The 17,943-nt window shown below is 46.8% G+C and overlaps 1 protein-coding gene across 1 annotated transcript in view; it reads left to right on the top strand.

The window, feature by feature from the left end:
* Positions 1-5,116: 5,116 nt before the first annotated feature.
* CYTH4 (cytohesin 4) overlaps positions 5,117-17,943 on the top strand; it is a 17,811-nt gene continuing 4,984 nt past the window's right edge. Inside the window, exons 1-7 of the mRNA XM_009881847.1 lie at positions 5,117-5,201; positions 11,113-11,195; positions 13,514-13,614; positions 13,871-13,937; positions 16,304-16,422; positions 16,806-16,886; positions 17,557-17,669. Coding sequence (XP_009880149.1) covers positions 5,183-5,201; positions 11,113-11,195; positions 13,514-13,614; positions 13,871-13,937; positions 16,304-16,422; positions 16,806-16,886; positions 17,557-17,669 — 583 coding nt within the window. The 5' untranslated portion in view covers positions 5,117-5,182. The remainder of the gene's footprint in view (positions 5,202-11,112; positions 11,196-13,513; positions 13,615-13,870; positions 13,938-16,303; positions 16,423-16,805; positions 16,887-17,556; positions 17,670-17,943) is intronic.

Here is a 17,943-nt window from a genome sequence, read left to right as displayed (position 1 = left end):
TGGTATCTTCTAGGAAGGCTGCATCAGGGAAGTGAAAAGAGCTGTTTAGAGTACTAAGGAAATCTATAGCTACTCTGTTTTACAAGACTAATATTTTTTGAACTACCAAAGTAAAATCTTTTGCTTGACTTCTACCATTTTTTTTTTCAAAGGCATAAAGCTTCAATCTTGCTGCACTTCCAAGACCAACAAAAAAAAAAAACCCTCTGGCTATTCATTCAAGTTTATCAGATTCTAAGCAACCCTCCTCTAATCTTTATAAGAGGCATTTTTGTTTGGTTTCTTTTCCTGTGGCCTTTTATAATCACCATCTTTCTACCTTTAAAATAGACTCCAGTTCCTTGAATTTGTAAAAGCAGTTGAGGATAGGCTATTCCAGGTACTCTGCACTGGTAGCTTTAGTTACTGCCTACATGTTTGCATCCTCAGCTACTGCTCTGGCTGTCACAGTCTGTGTTGCTCCTCACAGTGGACAAGGATTATTTCATTCCAGTTGTTATATGAAAAATCCTGTTATTATCTTTACGCTAGTGCTGTTTTACCTTGCATCAAAATACTGTATACGCAGCTTGTAATCCCCACAATACCATGTATGAAGTACTACACTCTCTCCTGTCATACTGCAGTCCCTCAGCCCAACCTGTATGGGAGCATAAACCTCCTGAAGGGGCTATTGACCTGTACTTTGTCTCTCTGTGGATAGTTGTGGGAATACAGTGGGCATGTTCAGCACAGAGAAATATATGGCACTTTGTCACTGCCTTTATCCCCTTGAAAGTAGTAGGAAATATTTATATTTCCTTTTTATTTACACAATTATTTTAAGCCTATACCATGTAGTAGAAAAGTGCACCCACGCTGTTGGTTTCATATTTTCCTTTGTGGCCACCAGAACAACAGATATTTCCAGCTCCAATATAAGTTTCTGTGTACAGTCAGGGAGCATCCTGGGAGAAAAAATGGTTGGTGGCACAGAAGGCAGAGGGAGCAGCCCGGAGTGTTGATCTGCTGCAGTCTGCCTAATCTGCCCATCTCACCTGATGAGGTGAGGACTGCTGGACCAGTCTGGATGCCCCCATTGCACACACTCCCACCTCTTGCCTGCTCAGTCTCAGGGATAACCACAGTCTCAGAGATAACCACAGTCTCAGAGATAACCACAGCTGGGAAGGATGTGCAGTGGCAGAAGCAACTGCTGGATCTAACCCCAGTCCTGTATCAGAAGCGCTCATGTCCAGGGATCTCCTTCTTCCTGTCCCTGTTCCCAGCAGCTCTGGAGGCACAGGAGAAGCACTGCTTTACCCATCAGGTGATGGATGCGAAGGGGAGTGATAGAAGGGGACAAAAAAGGGTAAAATGCCACCCCAATCCAACCCAATACATATCTGACCTGTCCCAGTACCCTTCACTTACCCTGATATTATGTAGGCCCCTCAATACCTCCTCTCACCCAGACCTCTTGTTCTCTTGTTGACACCTTTCCTTGCACAGCTAAGAGAACCTTGTTTACACCTCTGAGCGAGGTATGTCTTGGAGCAAGGAGTGGCCATTTCCAGCTCTACTCTTTACCTTGTTGAAATAGACTCTGTCAGCTGGAAAATGTTCTTTGGACCTTCCTCCAGTCTCCTGCTTTTCCAAGGAGTGCATTTCTTGATGAGATATGCCCTTGATCTCATCTGGGTTGCTCTTTTCCCAGGTGTTGCTGCAGTCATCATAGTGTTGGTTTTTTTTTAATGGACAGGCCACAGGTTTCTCTAGAAGGAGGAAGATGCCAGAACCAGTGCCCAATATGAGTCAGTCCCCTCAATGTGGGTATCTTTCAGCATAAGTTGGTTTGTGCTGCATGTCAAATTCTCCTTGTTCAGTCTGTATTTGACCTAGGCTGTATCGCTGTATCTATCCTGGCCTTGTTGACAACACCAGTGGGATAATCCATGTGCTCTGAGCCACAGACTATGGCTAGCTCTGACCACATTGTATAGCATTTAAATCTCATCTCCCCTAGGATCCATCTCATGTTTCTTTGCCCCTGGGGCATAATTAATTTTTGTGTGATCTTTCTTTCTTGCTTGCTTTTTCTTGCTTGCTGTCGTGCTTACTAGCTTTCCTGCTTTCTTCCTCTCCTTTCTTCCTTCCTTCTTTCCACTTGTTCTCCCTTGTTCTCTGTCTTTGCTTTTTCCTTTTCTTCCCTCTGCCTTTTTCACTAGAAATAGCCTTGCTTTGTAGCCCTTTCATGGCATTTTCATGGCATGACCACAGAACATGTGTTACTTACCTTAAGGGCATTTTCAGACACATTGCTGGCTGGGGTAGTGTTGATATTCATCTGAGTTCACTACAGATCCGTGTTGCCTGTCTGGGATGTTCAAGCAAACTGATCTCTCATCTGGTCTAGGTTTCCTCAAGAGAGGAACTGGTTATTTTGCTCCAGGGTAAGCCTGGAACCAAACTAGTTTGTGCACCATGTGAATAAGTGGCGGACTGCAGACCTGAAGAGGGAGATATACTTACCCTGCACTTTGGAAAGAATAGAAGATGCTCTAGGCTTAGTTTAGTTATATGATCCTGCCTCACTTCTTGTGTACCCTCATGAGAAAACATCTCACAGGTGTTTCATTTTTATATTAAATGGGCTTATGCAGTTTTTTAACGGTGCATTTCCCATTCAGACTTCTCTGGCTGAAATAACTGAAAGCATTTAAAGTGCATCAAGGCTAACCACTGCTAAAAGCAAGGCTACCAGAACCAGGAGAATGCAAGTAGTGGAGACGATCATTGAAATGAATTCGTAGGTAAGGTCCCAAAACAGGGCAGTCACAGATTCCAACAGACAGGCAGGAAAAGCTGTGAGAAGAAGGAAGCATCAAGGAGCTAAGAGACGAAGCAAGTAGGGACTAGAGACACAGGTACAGGTTTTGCATTGCTCTCTGCTGGAGTGGCCGAGAGTACTTCTGCAGTGCGCAGAGGCATCCATTTTGGTGTTAGCAGGTTCCTTGTGGTTTGACCAGCCCACAGACACATGTATAAGAACAGCCCCGATCAAACTGCCTATATGTGTCACCTAACTTTGGGGCAGGCAAGATCAGGTCTTTCAAAGAAATGCTTTCGGTTGGTGTGTCTGCTTGATGTCAGCTGCAATACTGCTGAAACAATTTTTTTTTTTTTTTTTGTGGAAAACAATGATGGAAGGACTGGAGGGGATAGGCTGGACCCAGCTCCAGTGCAGGAATTGGGACACTGGGCCTAGCTGTGGGACAATGAATTCTCCTCTGGTGTGGCCCAGAATCTCAAGACAGAAATGGAGTTTACAAGGGGTGGGCTCTTGGCAATTTATGACTCAAAGGCAGGTGTCTGATAAATTTTAAGCATCATCATTTGAAATCTGTTTGCATTAATAAAGCTTGCTCTCTTCTCTGTCCTTTTCCATGTCCCAAATAAGTTCCTAGCTGCTGCTTTGAAAATATTGACACTGACCATGGAAAGTGAGGGCTAAAGGTTTGCCACTGAGTCTTCCTGAAGATCATAGGTTATTTGTGACCCTGCCTACAGCCGCATGTGTGGGTTCATTCTGGATTTCTTCCAACCCCTTGACATCCTTGATGTTGGAATATCTCCCTCTCTTCAGTGGATGTTCATTGAAGCGCTTGTCCTCTCCAATAACAGCACTGAACCAATAGCATAACCACAAGTTAGAGCAAATGCAAGAGTCTCAGAGGAAGGAAGGGCAATTTGTGTTTTTCCTTGTGAGGGTGAATGGCCCTAGAGCAATGGACCTTAGCCAGAGTGTTCAGGCAGGTCCTACCTTTCGCATCAAGCCTTTTAAAGGGCCAGTTATTCTCTCCAGAGGATCTCAGACCACACTCAGTTAATGGGAATGTGGGAAGGTAATAGCTCTTCCTTTCCTTGTGACTCAAGGACCTTCAGGCTCACAGGAGCCTATTCTAAATGGTGGCAAGTGTACACAGACGCTAGCTCCCACTGCATAACAAGTCAGAGGGTCATTTCTTATTTTTATACACACGCAATGCTCTTGCAAACTCAACCTTGCTGTCTCATGGAAAGATGATAGGTAGAAGTCTGGACCTGTTTTGCTGTCCTGCTCAAGGCCTGCTGTGAGTACAGCAACAGGTCAGGGAGCTAAGGATGTAGAATGCTTCAGAGGTAAGCATTCATGCATGGAGAGAAGTCATCCCTCTACATCTTCAGTCCTGCTAGAGGAGGTAAGAGCCCTGTTTGGGCGTCACACCTCGTTTGAATTTTGTCTTGATCTGTTTATTCTTAGTCACCAGTTCTTCTGGCTCTGACATGGTGCTCTCCTGTGCACTTCTTTTTTTCCACATTGCCTACATCAGAGATCTACCACGTAAATCACATGGAAACCAAACACAAGTTAAGGGGAAGTGTATAGCCTTCTGGGGCTGTGTGGAGGGGATGGAGGAAAAAGAGCACCTCTCTGCCTCACAGGTGAACAGAGCAGCACAAACGCCTTCAAAACTGTCCTATTTTTTGAGAATTTCATCCCTCCTCAGTTCACTCCACCCTTGGTTACAAGGCTTCCCAAAAAACTAGTCTGTTAGTGGGAAAAAAAAAGTAGCAAGACTTAGAAGTGGGCAGTGAGAGAGGGAAAAGAAGAAAAAGACTCTCTTCTCCCCTCCATCAACCATCCTCCCATTTTGGAACATTCATTCCCCCACCATCTCCTGCAGAATTAACACAGGAAGAATCTTTCCTTTAAAATAAAACCACTTCCTAAATCAGATGGGTTTTCTGAATAAAGAACTTCCTTTTTTTACCCCTTCTCTCCTCGGAGTATCTCAGACAAAAGCCCAAAGTACTATCAGCCTCTAACTTCTTGCTTCAGCCCCTCAGAGATGTGTGCTCAGAGATTCCCCCAAAAGCTGCTGGGATGGAAATGCATTTGTGGATTTGCATTCCAGAAGTAGCCAAGAAGCCCCCGTTAGCTCATAGCAGCACATACATACAGTTTCCTTCACTGGTGCAAGCTCATGAGATGAGGTCGGAGGGACGAGGAGAGGAAGGGAGGAGTCACAGGGCAACCCGCCCCCCTAATGCTGCTACGATCTTGGTCACTGGCTCCAAGTTGTTTCAGTTCTGTGAAGCATCTGAACAAGCAGAAGGCAAGGAGGAACACTTTTGTTGAAAATATATTGCACTCTTCAGGATGGACTTCTGTCCTGCTGGTAAGCCTTGACCATCTTTTGCCTTGTTTTCTGTGAGGGCTGGGCGCTCAGTTTGACAGGGCAGAGCACACCACAAAATCCCAGCAGCTAGAGTGGATGCTGCAGCCGGTGGCTGGAGGAATGAGATAGTGGAAGATCATTGGTGGTACAGTTAACTGCTTGTTAGCCTTCAGCATTAGGCATGGTTTTCTTTTTACTTGCTCTCCCCTAAGCAAACTCCTTTCACATTGGGAGAAATTTTCCCACTGATTTGAATGGCCTTTGTGCTGAGAGTGTCTACTGCTGTGACACCTTGTGCTGGTGATTCTGAGCTGAGCTGGGAACTGACTCAGAGGTATCAAGGGTATATGTGACACTTGGGATGAGCTCCCATAAGCTTTGGCTTCTCTTCATGCAACTCTGGCATGGCGTGCAAGCTCCTCAGCGGTGTTTCCCCACAGCCACCAGGAGTTGGTTTGCCTTTACGGAGCCCGTCATGCAGTTGGGTATCCCAGTGCAACATGCTTGCAAGGCTTTTGGTACTGGGGACTCTCTTGCTTATGTCCATGTGAAAGGTAAATGACTGTATTAGGGTTCTACCAACTCCAAGTGACCTGCATGTGGGCCTGCCTGGTCCTGAAATAATCTCAAAAGGCAGATGTGGGTGGGGGGAGATAAGCCACATCTGAGGAACCGAGAGAGATCTCGGGTTTTATTTCCTACTTTGGCAGGTGGCAGATAAAGTGGCTGGGATTCAGCAAGGAAAGACATACTGCCAGTCTGAACGTTTCTAGCCTGTGGCTGAGGAAGGTCTGAGTGTGTCTCTGCGCAAAGGCAGCAGCTAGGGAGAGCCGAATGGGAATAGGCTGGACAAGGGCCAGGAAGAAAAGGGATCACCTTGCAATGGCCTCACTGTGTGTGACTCTCTGTCCTCACAGGCTTTTGCGTATAGGACATAAAACACAGGGTGAAGGGAAAAAGCAGGGCCCAGTTTCAACAACTGTTCCGTGCTTTTCAGCTCCCGGGTGGGTAGCCAAGGAAAGGGCATGCTCAAACCACATCCCAGCCTTGCTTGCTGGGGAAATTGGTGGGACCTATGGGAGCTGAGCTCTTGCCAAGAATCTGGCTATGAATGTTGGTGAAGGTGGGTCTCTTCAGATCACCCAGCTCTCACCACCTGAAAGCAACAGTGGACAAAGCTTCTGCAGGACAAGCTGGGCAGGAGGGGCCGGGTTGGGGAGGGGGTACTTCATGTTTTGCTGCTTACTTTGGAGTGTGCTTTCCACAGAAACTGAGGCTTTCAGAGCTGATGGTCTGACACAGTCATTCACTCTACTTACGTGTCTCTCTGTTAATCATGTCTTAAAAGTCACACACTGCAATAGCACAATGAGATCCTGCTCAGGGATCCTGTGGGTTGGCTCAGCTCTGGCCAGAGGCAGAGTCTGGAGACAGGCAAGGCCTGAAGAGATGTGCTGATTCTGACTGATGTCTTTGCTCAGTCCCAGCCTGTCACTTCACATTTGGGTGGGAAAGTGGGTCTGTTTGATGCTGCTCTACCTTGGGAGCCAAAGCTGCCACCAGATGCAGTTTTCCAGTGAGCTTTAGAGCACTGGATGTGTTTAAAGTTGCTCGGTTGTGGCATGATTTTCCTCAAGGTAAGAGGTCCATATGCACCTTTTCCTGGAGCTACTCCTACCTGGAGATGCAATGGTCCTTTTAGGTACCCGTCTGCCACAGCTGCATGCAGCTGAAACCTATGTCTGTGGCGAGGCTACTCTCCCAGCAGTGAAGGTCCTCTTCCAGCTTCCTTCAGGACACTCTAGCAACTGTCTGGGTGAGGCCACAGAGCCAATATACCAAATCCTTGAGCTGAGCATGTGAAACATGGGAGAGCAGGCTGGTACCATGGTATCGTGCTAGGATGTGTGGGGTGAAAACGGCAAAAGTGTCCGGAAGCTATCCTGATTTCTATAAGTTGTCATGTGGGATAAAGGGACCAGGAGACAACATAATTCTTCACACCTTTTTCCCCATAGCTGTAATGTGCAAATTAATCCTGTGTGAGGTCCATGTTGAATTTCTTCTGACACAAGCTGGAAGAGAACTGTGGGGTGGCTGCAGGAGGGAGACAGATTGGGCTGGAGGGAATTGAACAGCTGTTAGGCTTACTATTATCTACCCGGTACCAGCCTGGTACCTGGCCGGGGAGGTGGTGCAGTGTGCTGGAGATGACACAGCAGCTGTATCAGAAAAAAAAAAGAGTTTCAGGTGAAATTCTTCCACCAGACAGCCTCATCCAGGCAGAAGGTGCCCATCAGGCTGCTCTGCTTGTGTGTTGCCATGGATGGAGGCACCCAAACCCTTTAGCAGCTGCTCTCAGAGACCTAAATTGCCTTGCAAACAGGCCAGCTCAACCTCTGGTGTTATACTGCGGGTGGGTAGCAGGTGGATGGTCTGTAACAGTGCTACAGATGCAGTCATTCTTCATAACCTTGCGCTACTACTGTTTCTGCAGTCCATCCTTCCAGCTCTCCTGGGTAGTCCCTTCCCGCTTATCCCTGTGCTCCGAAAGCTATCTTCCTATTCATATAGTTTTGCTTGGGGTTGAAAGCCTCACTTAGCACCTGGATAGCTCTGCACAGCCCTTTGCAATGGGAAATGAGACCAGCAAATGCATTACTCCTTGCTGGCCAGCTGAGAACCCAGACTCTTGGGTAACTCCGACCTGCCCTCCAAATAGGGAGGCTGAGGGCGTAAGTCACCACATCTGGAATTGAAGTCTGTGTTCTGTTTTGAGTGACAGCACTAAAAATACAAGCCTGGGCAATTCATGAAGAACTGGCAGGTCTTTCTATCTGGGTCTGCCCCGAGAGTGGGGAAACAACCTCAAGAGCGGGTGTAAGCCCCACAGATGTGATGGTGCTATGCTTTCCTTTCAACATTTGCTCTCTGAAAATAGATTCCAAGCAGCAGCTTCATGTCCTCTCTGGGGAGGACGCTAGCCAGTTTTTTATGTCTCGTGTCTGAACTGGAAGACTTCAGCATTGGTCTGGCTGACAGCATCCCCCTGAAACCTGCGGGTGTTTTCGTGGCGTGTTCTTCATCGGGGTGAAATTTCCCCCTGTGCAGAGAACCCTGACCAGGGCTATGCTTCATCTGTGTCCTGACTTAGCCCTAGAGGGAAGTGGAACTCGGTGGTACCGAGCACTTTGATGAGGCTGAAGCCGTTCTTCAGTCCCCTGGTGCAGGGATGAATTCCCTGTGTCATTGCAAGCCTGGCGGCACTTCACTGGGATTGTCCCTCTCCTGCCGGCTCAGCTCATTCTTAACGTGGAGAGGGAAGAAAAGGCAAAGCAGCATGCTCTCACTGGCTCATCTGCTGCTCGCCCAGTTGCCCCTGCTGCCTTTGCTGCCTTTCTGTGGACGGTTACCCAAACAATCCTTTTGTGTTCACTTCACTTAACTGTAGACCCCAATGTGTGCAATAACATTGACAGACAACCTCAAAATAGCATGAGCAGAGCATTAGGCCTTCTGTTAGGGAGGCAGAGTAACGTGCAGACACTGACCTCAGAATTATTTTCCAAGGCAATCAGGGACTTAAGTTGTTTAGGAAACAGGAAACCTTACAAGGACTGTCTCTGCAGCTCAATCTAAATTGCTCTGAAGGTTTGATCAATGCTTTTTTTTCCCTATTATGTCACACTCTCCTGTTTTTTTCATCCCTTGATTCCCTCCCCTTCTCCATGACTCGTATGCTTTTTTCTCCCCTGCCCTCCCCACACACAGAGCCCTTCCCACACTTTTCTCATTCTGACAAACCGGTCAGGTAAATCACTTGGGAGTTGGGGTTTTCAGATATTCAGGAGGAAAGGGGACCGAGTTATTTACGGTCTCGGTGGGGGTCGTGTGGGTGAGATGGTGTCCTCTGGGAGCTTCACGTCGCTTTGAGACGCTTTAGGTCGCTTCAGTAGACACAGAACAACTGAAGCAAAGCAACCAGGCACGCTACAGCCTTTGCTGGTGCAGTGGTGGCAGGGGGGTTCCTCAGGTATGTCCTGCTATGGTGCTTTTGCGGAAAGAAATACAGGACAAAGGGTTTTAGTGGTAATTTGTCAAGGAATCACCCCAGTGATTCCACAATTACCAGTCCCTGTAGGGGTGAAAGAGGTAAAGCTGGGAAGCCTGAGAGGATGGCCTCATCTCCTGCAGATGTCACAAAGGCGGGAGACATTAAGTAAGCCGAAAGACCCAGGCACCGCTCACAGGCACAGGGCTGACATTCAAGGGGAAGTCAGCAACCCGCTTAACAAGCAGCAAAGCCACTGCGTGGGGTTTTTTGTTGTTGTTGTTTCTTTCTGTTTGGTTGGGTTTTGTTTGCTTGCTTGCTTGTTTGTTTGTTTGTTTTCCCCTCACATACAGATTTGGCTGCTGCGAGCCACTGGGTGACCCAGGTTTTCCTCCCCTCTTGACCGTCTTGAGCAATCAGTCAGCTTCTTTCAGCTCTTTAGGAGAGCTGCTTTGCAGAGCTGGGAGGGCACGAGGGTCCTTCCCAGCCCTGGCTTCACCCTGGCTCCTTGCCCAGTGCTTTCCTCCCAGAGGCTCAGCAGCTTCTCCCCAGGGAGTTGCAATGCTTGAAAACAGCAGGAAGAGTGGCAGGAGAGAGGCTGTAGTCTGAGAAAAGTAATAGGACAGACTTAGCACATGGAAACCCATCCAGGCAGGAGGATGCGGGAAAGATTAGGATCCAGGAAGGCAGGTCACTCTGAGCTGTTGTGGCCATGACAGGAAAGAAGCATGTGGGCTCTGAGGTGACTCCCCTTGTCCCCTTTTCCTTCTGTCTGTCTTGGCTGGTTCCTTCCCCTTTTTTCCCCACTCATATTTATAGCAGTTGTTTTGCATGTGAGATCCACACTAAGAGAATTTCCAAGGCAGCTGGTGCCACTTCCCCTTTTTCCAGGAAGACGGGAGGCCCAGGGGATTTTGGCTTATGAAACAGTGGAGTAGGGCATCCAGTGACCTGACCTGGCTTCATGGAGAAGCTTTGTCTTGCAGTGTTTAGGTGCAGCAAGGACCCTGCCTGCAAGTTCTGCAGAGACCTCCTCAGCCTTGGGTGAGCCCCCTGTTTGTTTTTTTTTTTCCTGGGACTCACCATCTGCTTCGCCTCTCTAGGGCTGCAGCCTCCTCTTTCTCCTTGCTGCAGAGGTTGTGCTTCACCTGGATTATATTTAGCAGCAGTGCTGTCACCCCAATTCTTCTAGGTCTTTTATGAATCATTTTGTGGTTGCCTTGCCTCTGCTGGTATCTGTTCAACTTCCTGTACATTACAAGGAAGCCTCCTCTTATTTCTGCATTGTCTGTAGTCCACAGAACAACAGCCTCCCACAGGCTTCTTCAGCAAGGCTTTCATCCCCCCAGATCCTGTCCTCAGATTTGAAAAACCTCGATTCTCGCTCTTAAGCCATTTCTGACTCTAGCTGTGGTGGATCAATCCATGAAGCCAGCGGCTCTTCATGGGAGGTTTGGATGTAGATTATTAGAGTATTTAGGTCACAGCTTTTCGATACATGAAGCTGACCGACATAAAAACCACCAAAGAGCATCTCGTAAGACCTCTTCATTGTGCTCATGGCAAGCAAAATCAGTTGAGTAGGCGGGGTGGGTTGCTGCAGTGTTAGATCTGAGGGCTACCAGCACAGCGGCTGGCTGCTAGGAGGGGTATATGGATCTGTGCTTCTCGCTCCGGACTGAGAATTTGCAGGCCAAAGCTGAGGTACAGTGGCTGCAAGTGCAGGCAATATAGACACTGAAACACAGAAATCAGAGTTGCTGTGGCATGACCCTAGGAGAGGATAGGCCCTGAGAGGTTGAGGCAGTTTTTCCTGTGATATGTTGGCCCCAGTACTCACAGGTATCTTTGTTGTTCCAGAGTCAACTGACTTGAGTGAGGCTGAAGAGGCTGAAATAGAGACAATCAGGCAGCACAGACAGGAACTTTTGGAGGACATTAAGGTAAGGACCATGCTCTTCCTCCTGTCTGCCTAGCCTTCTCAAAAATGTTTTCACCAAGGAGCATCTTCACATAACAGTTCAGGCCATGCGGAAGTGCTCTTGCACAAGAGACATTTGCTCTGGCATGATCCAACTTGATTTCTGAACTTCAGGCTGCCCTGGTATACTTTCTACCAGTGTACATCCAACCTGTGGTACTCTCTGCTGTAGAAGACATCAACTATCCTAATGAGATATTTGAGAAACGCTGGTAAGGTCACTAGCAGGGATGAGCTGGGATTGCATATTTAGGATTAAGAAAATCAGAATGGCTTTACTAAGTCATACTGGCAGGGATCTGACTCAGCATTTAAGATTATTTTTAATTACTGATTACCTGCTAATGACATATCAGTCCTAGTTACCTGCTGCATCCCCCTGTGTTTATCAAACTTCTGTTTGGTTTGTGGACCTCTAACAAGTCCTCCATGAAGGATCCTGTCTCTTTAGAGACATACGATAGCAGCACCTTCCACACAAGTTTCCATGGTTGAACTTGGTTTTCTTCTTTTCTTTTAGCAGACCCAAACATTTCTCCCCAAATCCTAAAGTGTCTGAAAGTGGCAGATTCAAAATCAGTCAGTGGTATCACATCGCAGCCACACATGGTGCCATACACTTTCTATTCTGTTCTGCCTCCACCACCATGGTACATGGTCTCCCATTTGAGACAGCTTATTGCACTCAATCATTGGACCTGCACTGATTTTCCCACAACATGAAGATGTCTAGATGCCTGGAGAATAGGCACAATATTTCCTTGTGTAAAGGATTAAGCGAAACTACCTACTACTTCTCAGGCTTCCAGACTCACCATCTCTGCTGCAAATCAGCACGGTGTCTTGTCGCCTCTTGCAAAACAGGCAATGGATGTACGTGCATGTGGTTTGCTTGTATGCGGTTCTTATGTCTTCAGTTTTCAGAACAGGTAATGGGCACTGTAGGAGGCAGGATACTTGAATAGGAATACTACATTTTTTACACACTATGGGCAGTAAAAAGCTGCTAGACTACACAGACCCATACTCTAAATCCCAAAGCCGTTAACCAATGGGGTATGCATTGTCCAATGGAGCAGGATGAGTTTAGGTGAAAGACTACCTAGAACTAGAGACATTTTCCCAGGTGGATTTCTTCAGAAAATATCTACCAATACGCTTCAACGCAAAGCCCTGGGGGGGTGGCCGGGGGGGACGGCGGGGGGTGTCTAGACTTGCCAGTTACACTGCCAAAAACCAGCAGTGAATAAAATAACAAAACTGGTAATAATTTGAAATTCAGGAGCTAAGATCAAAACATTGTTATATTTGTGCAATACCTAAAGCTTAGTAAGGAACACTCCCAGCTCTGGAGACTGATGAAGCGCAGCAGAATAAAGGCCAGAGCAAAAGTGAAATCCAGTAGCTCTTTTAATTATGAGATATTGTAGAAGTCCAGGTTCTCTCTCTGGGTGCATACTGTGGCCACATCCTCACTCCTTGTTGACGCAAGATCTGTCATAAAACAACCCTTCTTCCCCTGCCTGTTCTGGTTTGCATGGGGAAGAATTTGGGTGATTCCTGGAAGAGAGCTGTGATGCACTCTGGCTCTGAGGAGGACTATAATGCAGGATGGAAGCAAGGAGATATAGACATCTTCATTTCCTTGGCAGAATATCCAGCCAAAAAGGCCATGGTCTGTCATGGGCCTAAAGGAAACTGAATTCTACAATTGATTTTTTCAAAATTTGGCAGTGATTACTCTTCTTTTACTCCTCCTCTCTTCTTTCTCTACCTAAAGACAGGTATCTGCTCAATGGTGTTTGAATGATAGGTACGTTAAAAACCCTGTGTTTCACAGTGTGGCTGCTTTGGGTTCATATTAACCTCATAGTTACTGGTTCCACTTCCCCTTTCCTGGATGTGTTGTAGGGCTATGCAAAGTAAAAGCTAGAAGGAAATAGGCACAATGGAAGGAGTCTCACATCTGACTTTGTTTGAGGAACTGAAATCAACACAGGGGTGAGTTCTCTGACACTCTCCACAGTGGTTGAGCTTGATTTTCCAACCTTGATTGACAACAGACACGAGAACATCCTTTTGCCCCTCTTTCCCATTGTTTTCATCTCGAATCCAGCAGGGTCACCCCAGAGTAGTGGCCATTTCATAGACACCCTGGCTGGTCGTGACCATCTGACCTGTCCTTTTCCTATGATTGAGGGAAGAAGTGAGACATGCTCTGTATGTGTTTGCTGATTTTCCCTTCACCACCTTCATCCTCCTGATACTTTTTTTTTGCAGAAGCTGAAGGAAGAGATTGCTGAAGTGTTTGCAGAGATTGAGTGCTTCCAAAATGCAGAGGAGAGGCAAGAGGCAGACAATAATTCTGGGGAGCAGACCAGGCAAGTGGGACAAGATGGGTATTCCTTTGTTTACAAAGTCTCCCTCTTGACGTTGAGAAAACAAAAACACCCATGGGATTTGGATCACAACAATGACAGGGAAATGAGGCCAGGAATACCTTTCTCTCCTCTGAGATTTTTCTTTGTTCCTGGATAGTCAGACACCTGCCCTTGAGATAGCTGAGTTACCTTGTGAGTCAATTGAAACATGGACCTCAGTTCTAAATTCGTCTTTCCTACTTCTTCATGTTTGCAGCAAACTATCACAGAGGGATAAACTTCTCTCCCTGGGCCGGAAGAAATTCAACATGGACCCTGCAAAGGTAGGATTTGCTCATTCTACTGATGAGGAGAAAGTCGGGAGGAAGAGCTTCTCTTGGCTACTGGTCCACTTGCAGCCACCCATGTCAAAAGAACTACGGCATGGGACTGTGGGGATGGTTTCCTACCTCACTAAGGCTCCAGTTTGTAGCACCCTCCTTTGTCTCCCTGACTAAGGTCTTCTGATATGATCAAGCTGTGTTGCCTCCCCCCATCATGTGCCTATAGGCTATCCCATCAGATGCAACTCAAAACTAAGAGAAATAATATAAGAGAAATAAAACTAAGAGAAATAAAGGGAGGATGGCTTAACACTGCCAATGTGTCAAGAAAGCCAAATCTCCTTCAACCCAGCTTTTCTTGCCTGTGAAAGGCTAAGAATTAGCCACAGTGTGATGGAGGAGCAGGAAGTAAGAAGAAGGTGAGATGTTTGAGAGTGTGACAGGTTCCTTGGCTCATTTAGAACGGAAGAGGACAAGCTGCCTCAGTAATTTTGGAAGTAGTTTTGGTTTTGGTAGTATTGGTTGAATTGTGGAGTGAATCCAGGTTTTCCACTTTCTGGGTCTCTGACCAGTGGGGTCCAGACTCCATAGCCTTCAGCCCTCTGCAGAAAGCTCTAAAAGCCTCATGATTAAGTAGAGAAAATGTGAGAAAGAAAGTTTTCTCTTTCTTCCTCCTCACTGGTGGACCCATTTTTTATTTTTTTTTGAACTCTGTAAGGAAAACCACAAGCTGCGATTGAACGATTGCTCATCGTCAGCTAACCACCACAGCGAGCATCTTGGGTAGCTTCTGGTCTGCGTGACAACTTTTCATGCCTCCTCCTCTGCCCTGCTGAGACCCTCAAGATGCCTTTTCCCCAGTGTCTGCACCACAGCTGGAGACCTTGCCAGCCCCCGGACATCCCTCTGCCAGTGGGAGCTGTCTGAGAGCAGTGATATCAGTACTTACAGCCTGCATGAGAGCAGGTTTCATTTTGTCTTTCCATCTGACCTTGGTTTGAGGCCCCAGAGGCATCTCTCTCTGGCACCGTGCCACGCTGTGCAGATATACCTGAACTAGTTCTGACCCCAAACCAGTTTAGCTTTGTTAGTTCAATGGTGATTGGCAAATGTTACACTCTGTGCCTCTTTTCTTTTCACTTTAGAATAAGCATATGCAGATCTCTCTTTATTGGTTCCCTTTTGCTACATGCCATAGGCTGACAAGTGATGCAATGCAAGGAACTTTCTTTGCCCTCCTTGCTAAGGTGACGCTTCATCCATGCAATGCTGATACTTTAAATGAGTTCCTGTCTCTAAGATCTCAGGGCAAGTTCCTGAGGCTAGAGGAGGTAGGCATTAGGAATCCAGCAGAACAAAACCTTTTGGGAGAAACTTTTTCTTCTGGAAAATGGAGCCACATCATCACCGTAATGCTTTGCAAAATTAAATTGATCGTACCAAAATTCTGTCTAGGGAAAAAGAAAGGAAAATAGTGTGGAAAAATCTCACAAACATTTCAATTTCTTCTTTTGAAACTACTTTTTCTTTGGGGCATTTTAGAAATAGTTTCTTATATATTACAAGGCAAAGTGAATTGATTCTGCTGAAGTGAACATTTTGATGGATCTAAAACAATTTTCATTCCTTTATTGTATTTTGTGAGGAGAATTGCAATGTGGTCTGGAGAGTTGCAGTATTTTTAGATATTGCTAAGAATCTGAACAAAACCTCAACTCTCTGTGACTTAAAAAATCATGAAATTCCCCCTAAAATAGAGTGTTGCACAGCCCAACTCAGACCCTCTATATTCCATAAAAAACATGCTCCATCCTTACTGGCTGGGGACGATGGAGTTGAAAAGATTACAGACTTCTCTGTTTTGTGGCATAGAAAAAAATTTAGGAAAGAATAATTTTTAGTTGTCTCAAGCCTTTATTTTTGTCTGAGTATGTTTTTTGATTATGCCTTTTTTTAAACACTTTTTTTTTTCTTTAAGTTAATTCAGAAAAAAAGACATATAGGAAGAGAACACAGATATTTTGATTGAAAATGTTAAAATGAACTATTTTGCCTTAAATCTACTTGTCTTTTGGACTTTTAACCTACATTGCCCTTTTTTGTTTGCTTGTGTTTCCACCCCAGTGAAACATTTATCCAAATCTAGGGACAAAATGGAAGTGGGACTGACCCACCATGTTAGATGAAGAGGGATGGAATAAGGGTGGGAACATGGCTGTGGTCTCCCATGAAGGAAGGAGCTGGGGAGTAACAGAGGAGGCAACATCACTGAAGCCAAGGAAGACTGATATGAGGGTGTTGGGGTCCTGCTTTCTTATCAGCCCACAGACCTGTCTCACTTTGCTGTCTTGCTTCTCCTTCCCCAGGGGATCCAGTACCTGATTGAGCACCAGGTATTGTCCTCAGACCTGCAGGAGATCGCCAAATTCCTCCACAAGGGTGAAGGCCTGAACAAGACAGCCATTGGGGACTACCTGGGTGGGAGGTGAGCAACTCAGCCAGGATGAGGAGGCCCTTTGGAGGCTCTGTTCTGCCTGGTCCCTCTCAGCTACCATTTTAGATGCCCCTGGCAGACCTCAGTCAGGTGCCAAGACTGAACATACCTCAAACTGAAGTGGTCTGGGTGGGCAGTACACCCTGGGAAAGGGACCTTATAGAGTGTGGCTAAGGCTGGCTATATGGGCTACCCGTCCTCCTTCCTGTAATGGGGTCAGTCTTCCCAATCAAGACTGTGCCTCTTGGCTTTTTATTGCTCAGAGGGGAAGTGGAGGCTAGGATGGAGCCCAGTGCATGTCATCACAGCAAGGGGCATCCAAACTGAGCAGGGTGAAAGCTTTCTTCTGACCTTTTTTCCCTATTCTCTCCCAGGGACCCCATAAACATTCAGATCCTTCAAGCCTTTGTGGAATGTCACCAGTTTGCCAACCTCAACCTGGTACAGGCACTGAGGTGAGTGGGCATGCAGGATGCAGGGGATGGAGCAGGAGCCTGCTCAGTCACTGGGTCTTACCACCCAGGAAGGTTGTAAAGACCTGCTGGGCTGAAGTGGGGCTTCCCAAGCCCCTGCTGCACGTGTTGGCTCCAAGATTGTTGTTCTATGAGGTGTTAACACCTTTTCCTGGGGGAACCCTGTCATGGCCCCTTGCCTAGACTGGCCATATGCAGAGAAGATGGGCAAAGCAAGGTGGGCCATCATGGCTTCGATCCTTGGGGGGACAGGGCAATTTATTTTTTGCACCAAGAAACATATCTGTCCACAGTGCCTGTTATGTCAGTGAGAAAGTGATTCTGCCTTAGGGCATCTTGTTTTCTTATAGGTCAGCCTCCTGGCAGGACTCTTTCTCTTGAGGTCTCTGCTGCCCTGCAGGGCGCTCATTAGGGAAGAGAAGCCATGATTTCCAGAATGCTTAGTTCTGCTTCCTCCTTTTAGTGTGTTTGAGGCTGATGAGCCCAGGCATTTCTGGAGAGAGGAGGAGACCTCCTGCCTCATGCACTGTGTTGTCTCCCCAGTGCGATGGGATGACTTCTTTTATTTCCATGGTGCCCCATGGGTTGAGGGAAGCAATAAATGTCCCTTGCACCAAATCTGACTAACTCTCTGGCATGCTGCTCCTGATAGACAGTTCCTGTGGAGCTTCCGGCTGCCTGGGGAAGCACAGAAGATTGATCGGATGATGGAGGCCTTTGCCAACTGGTACTGCAAGTGTAACCCAGGAGTATTCCAGTCCACAGGTAGTTATGGGGAGAAGAAGGCCTGTAAAGCTGAGCTCCACTGTTTGCTAGAGTGGAGCCTTCCTTTCCTGTTCACAAAGCACAGAGGGCATCACTTGGAAGTGTGGATGTTTCCCCGTAAGATGAAGGAAGCAGCCCAGTTCCTGTGAAGCTTTTTAGTAGGCTGAGGGTCTTCAGTCCTACCTTTGCTACTGTGCTTCAGTCCATCCCCATGGGCAATAGTCTTGAGAAGTCCTCCCAGCCTCACATGAGGTACACCTCATCACAGCAAGGA

This window comes from Charadrius vociferus, unplaced genomic scaffold (genome assembly GCF_000708025.1).
Source record: "Charadrius vociferus isolate BGI_N301 unplaced genomic scaffold, ASM70802v2 scaffold413, whole genome shotgun sequence".
NCBI classification, from domain to species: domain Eukaryota; kingdom Metazoa; phylum Chordata; class Aves; order Charadriiformes; family Charadriidae; genus Charadrius; species Charadrius vociferus.
The sequence above is the reverse complement of the archived record's forward strand: the minus strand, read 5'-3'. Positions and strand labels throughout refer to the sequence as shown.